General features: G+C 48.1%; 1 protein-coding gene across 1 annotated transcript; it reads left to right on the forward strand.

Moving 5' to 3' along the window:
- The first annotated feature begins 3,925 nt into the window (after positions 1–3,925).
- Positions 3,926–5,098, forward strand: LOC149346266 (uncharacterized). The gene has a single exon (XM_089585366.1). The coding sequence runs from the start codon at positions 3,926–3,928 to the stop codon at positions 5,096–5,098; it is 1,173 nt and encodes a 390-aa protein (XP_089441492.1).
- Positions 5,099–5,372: the final 274 nt, after the last annotated feature.

The raw sequence follows: 5,372 nt of genomic DNA on the forward strand, positions 1-5,372 counted from the left end.
ATCCAGCGAATTAATTTTGCGATAAATTGTACAAATGTCGGCAAAAACCTTCATGTAAACAGGAACGTTAGCAAGTAAAGCATTGATGAAGATTATGAACAAAATAGGAGGTTGTACGCTTCCCTGAGGTGCACCGGACGTGTCTCCAGTTGAGCTGCACTTTTCAGCCTGAAGTTCTACAAACTGTTAAAAATTAGTTAAGTAGCTTTCGATGCAATTTATGATTGATCCTTAGCCTAGTGCAGATTCTAGCGTATAACGGGGTGTTTAAGTCGTACACCGTCCGATGCTTTAGAGCAGTCCAATAAAATGGGATTGATTTGTTTTTGGTGGCCGAAGCTTAGTGAAACGTCATGTACTAACGCGTCTAGCTGAGCGACTGTGGGTAATTTTTTGGGAAAGCTGTGCTGAAACGTTGAAGTGACTCGTTTATCTTGGTGGAGGTTGCCGTTTGTTTCATGCTATCCAATAATTTGCATGAGATACTTGATAGTTAAATGGACCTAAAGTTGCAGCGGTGATCTCCATTCCCAGACTTGTCGCAATGAACTATTCTTGCCATTTTCTAATCTGCAGAAAAAAATTAGAGATCACTGCGGCTACCCGCATTGGAGGAGTGCGTGAGCATTGACGCTTCCTCGGCATTCGTCACTTTTCTTTGCCTCTCTTTGCGCCTCTTTGCCTCTCGTTGATTTTCTTTTATTCTCTTTGCCCTTCCATGCCTCTCGTTGATTCCCTTTATTCTCTTTACCCCTCTTTGCCTCCAGTTGGTTGTCTTTTATTCTCTTTGCCCGTCTTTGCCTCTCGTTGATTCTGTTTTATTCTCTTTGCCGCTCTTTGCCTCTGGTTGATTCTCTTTTATTCTCTTTGCCCCTCTTTGCCTCTCGTTGATTCCCTTTATTCTCTTTACCCCTCTTTGCCTCCAGGTGGTTGTCTTTTATTCTCTTAGCCCGTCTTTGCCTCTCATTGATTCTGTTTTATTCTCTTTGCCGCTGTTTGCCTCTCATTGATTCTCTTTTATTCTCTTTGCCCCTTTGCTCCTCTTTTCCTCTGGTTGTTTCTCTTTTATTCTCTTTGTCCCTGTTTGCCTCTCGTTGATTCTCTTTTATTTATTTACTTACTTATTTATTTCATTATTTATTTATTATTCCTTAAAGGTCCACAAGGACATTACGTGAGGGGTGAGCTGACAAAATTCTATTATTTTGGACACAGATGATCTTCGATGACGGATTTGAAATGGACTGGATTGATTATGGTCGCCACCTCGGATGGAAGGCCATTCCAGTCGTTGGCTGTTCTAAGGAAGAAAGACTGCTGATATATTACAGTACGAGATTTCTCGGGGTAGACAGCGTTTGGGTGGGAGTTTCGGGACATCCGATGAGCGCGTGTGATACGGGGGGCATCGTGGTTAAAGGTGTGAAAAAATCTGTGATACAAGGAAAGACGGGCGATTTTGCGATGGCAGACTAGCGTGGGAAGAATGAGCTGGGATTTTAATGCACAAACGCTAGTGTGATAAGAGTAGTAAGAACAAATAAATCTGACAGCACGGTTCAGGACAGATTCGAGCATAGTGATAAGGTTAGCATTGGAAAGATCATTCGCTGCACATGCAAACTCAAGTTTAGGACATATCAAAGTTAAGTAAGCAAGAAGTTTTATCGAACGGGGAGCTATTGATAAGTTACGCCGTAAGTACTCGAGAACTTGATTTGCTGAATTACTAACATGATGGATGTGACGGGACCAGGATAAATCTTTACTTAAGCGGATGCCAAGGTACATGTAGGGGTCAATTGATATGATAGGAATACTGCTAATAATGTAGATATTATCCTGGTGGTTGCGACGGCGATGGAAAGAAAGAAGGGACGTTTTAGTACAATTTAGTGACATAAGCCAAGTGCGGCACCAATCGTCGATACGAACAAGATCTTCCTGAAGGATGGTGATGTCAGTGTGATCAATAATTGGGCGGTAAAGAACACAATCATCAGCAAATAATCGAACATTAGACCTGATATTAGACGGTAAATCATTTATGTAGATTAGAAATAGAAGTGGTCCTAATACGGTGCCCTGGGGAACGCCAGAGAAGACAGAAGAGAGGGATGACGAATGTGAATAAGCGTGGACGAATTGATGGCGGTCAGTTACACAGAACAGAATCCAGAACCGAAAGATGCAGATTTAGGCGTGAGAGCTTATGTTTTAGGCTCCTATGGGGGACTTTATCAAAAGCTTTTTCAAAAACTAGGAATATGGAATCCGTAAGAATGTTACGATCGAGGCATGCATGTATATCATGAAGAAAGAGAACAAGTTAGGTGTCACAGGAGAGGCCTTTACGGAAGCAGTGTTGGTTAGGGTGAAAGAAGTTATTCGATGATAAGAAATGGGTAGTATGCGAATATATTATGTGCTCCATGATTTTACAACAAACACTGGTTAATGAAATTGGCCTATAGTTAAGTGGTGAAGATTGCCTACCTTTCTTGAAGACTGGAATGACCTTGCCGATTTCCAGTTGCGTGGTAATGAGCACGAAGAAAGCGACTGCTGAAAAATTAAAGATAAGATGATACTACAATGGTCTTTGGTGTTTTTGAGAACTTTAGCGTTTATGCCGTCCACACCTGCGGATGAAGAATTCTTTAGTGTGTCTATGATTTTAGCAACACCGCAAGGGTCGAAGATGATGTTTTCCATAGGCGCATGGGGAAAGTATGGGGTTTCAGGGGAGTTATCAAGAGGTTCTTCTGAGAATAGGGAGCAAAAAGTATGGTTTAGGTTATTTGGAACGTCTGATTCGGGAATGGAAGCTCCAGAATTATCAGTGAATGAAATTACATTAGAAGTAGAGGGGCTTATTGTTTTCCAGAAGCGCATGGGATTATCGTGCAGCATGTTAGGTAAGGTGGTAGAGAAGAAGTTATTCTTAGTTCGAGCTACCTCGGTGTCATAAATAGTAGCGACAGTGTGATACATGTTCCAAACCTGGACCGTGCCTATACCTTTAGCTGCACGAAATAGTCGCTTCTTTCGGTTGCCTAGTCTTTTGAGTGTGTTGTTATACCATGGAGAATTAAGGCGTTCTGTTATGGTGATAGCCGGCATATATATGCTGATTAGGTCTTGCAATTCAGACTTGAAAAGTAACCAGTTAGCTTCAAGAGAGCGGAGCGAAAAATCAGATTTAAATTTTTCAGAAAAAGCAGTGCGGTCGCGGTTGAAACCTATGTAATCACCTTTGCCATAAAGAGCAAACGTTTTCTTTATCCTTTTGTTATTTTGTAACTGGCAAGAAAATGTAGCATTAATAGACAAGTGATCGCTAAGACCGTCTAGATAAGTCATGGGTGAGAAGCTATCAGGTTGCGACGTCAGCACAAGGTCCAGGATGTTAGCAGAATGGTCAGTCACTCGAGTGGGACGGTCCACTAACTGATCTAGCCCGAAAGTAAGACAGGTGTGCACAAAATCGCTGCCAGGGTTAGATTTCGAAAGTGTGGAAGCAAGATCAGACCATATTGTAACGCGGCGGCCAGCCGAAGAATGAGGCGTGGTGAATGATGGCTATGAGAAGATTTTAATGGCCGCTGGCCTAGCGCGGGCGCTCCGTCCCGCGCCACTGCCAGCTTCGTCTTCGTCACACTACCCGAGGCCTCCGAGCGATCGTCCCGATCGGTGACGAACAGACGGCGGAATGGCGATGGTCTTGAGTGGGGGGTGCAACAGTATGTAGAAGATGGCGCAGTGCTGGCCGCCACGATGAGAAAGATGAGAGAATGAGTCCCGGTCCACGAAGCATCCGGGCCGGAGGGTGCCAGGAGCTGACGGCTGGATCATTTGGTGGAGGTTGCTAAATTCGATCCCCGACCTCAAGCTGGCTCTCCGCCGTGGCTGCCGTCTCGCCACCATGTCTACCGAGTCCGAGCCATCTCACTCTCCGTCAACACCGCCAGCGGTCGTCGTCGCCCACCACCGCGAACCGGGCACGTTCTGCGGTACCGACGACGTTGATGTGGACGACTGGCTGGCCCTTTACGAACGCGTCAGCACGCACAACAGGTGGGATCCAACGCTGATGCTCGCTAATGTCATATTTTATCTGACCGGCACCGCAAGAGTGTGGTTCGAAACCCACGAAGAGGACTTGACCTCATGGGACATCTGTAAACAGAAGCTCCGCGACCTCTTCGGAAAACCCATCGGCCGCCAACTCGCCGCCAAGAAGGCCCTCGCGTCACGCGCCCAAACTTCCTCCGAGCCATACATAGCGTACATACAAGACGTCCTCGCCTTGTGCCGTAAAGTGGATAAAGACATGTCGGAGGCAGATCGAGTTAGCCACATACTGAAAGGCATTGCCGACGATGCCTTTAACCTGCTTCTATGCAAAGACTGTTCCACGGTCGCCTCTGTTCTTGAGGTGTGCCGGAGTTTCGAGCAAGCCAAACACCGACGCATTTCTCACCGTTTTGACCGGCTGCCGAACACTGCTGCTAGCTCCTCCTGTGAAGATCTGCCAACATTGCGGCAGCCTTCCGACCCGGCTAACTTAACCCGTATCGTGCGCCGCGAACTGGAGGCGATGACGCCCGCTGTTTCTTCCTTGCCACTGCCGGACAACACCTTGGCCCTCATCCAAGCCGTCGTTCGACAGGAGGTTGCGAACATGGCCGTCCCTTCTCGCGTCGTGGACAACGCTAATGCCAGCCCGGACCCTCCAGTGATCGCAGCTGCCACTTACCGTGGCAGCTTCTCGCCTCGGTACCGATATCGCAATCCTGCCGAATGGCGTACCTCTGATGACAGGCCGATCTGTTTTACTTGCTCTCGCGTCGAACGCATCTCCCGTCACTGCGGCAGCCGTTGGTCCCCGCCACCTCGCCCCTACTCCTTCGTCGACCGCCGCAACGACTACGGCCCGCGCCGCTTCACACCACGTCCCGATCCGCTCCGTGACGAGCCCGCTCCGCACGCTCGTGGGTTCAGCCACTCACCTTCCCCATTAGGCCGCCGCTCCCGCTCTCCTACCACACGCCGCAGCCCTTCTCCTTCGACCTCCCGCCACTTCTCGGAAAACTAGCCGATGCAGCCCCCGGAGGTGACGCTGTATCATTGACCCGGCCTGAATATCCTCTCTTGACCCCCGCTGCCCAACGTAATCTCTTGAATGTTCTCGTGGATGGTGTCCCGGTCCTTGCCCTCATTGATACTGGCGCCCAAGTGTCTGTCCTGAGCTCTTCTTTGCGCCGCCGTCTGAAGAAAGTTTTAACGCCTGCCGCCATGTCCACGGTTCGCGTCGCCGATGGCAGCCCCGCTGCCGTGATTGTAATGTGCACTGCGAGAGTCAGCATTGC

Source organism: Amblyomma mixtum, chromosome 4 (assembly GCF_055824585.1).
Source record: "Amblyomma mixtum isolate Tamu chromosome 4, ASM5582458v1, whole genome shotgun sequence".
In the NCBI taxonomy this organism is placed as follows: domain Eukaryota; kingdom Metazoa; phylum Arthropoda; class Arachnida; order Ixodida; family Ixodidae; genus Amblyomma; species Amblyomma mixtum.

Excerpts from the sequence above, each read along its gene's own strand:
- LOC149346266 (XM_089585366.1), top strand. The coding sequence starts at position 3,926 with ATGTCTACCGAGTCCGAGCCATCTCACTCTCCGTCAACACCGCCAGCG.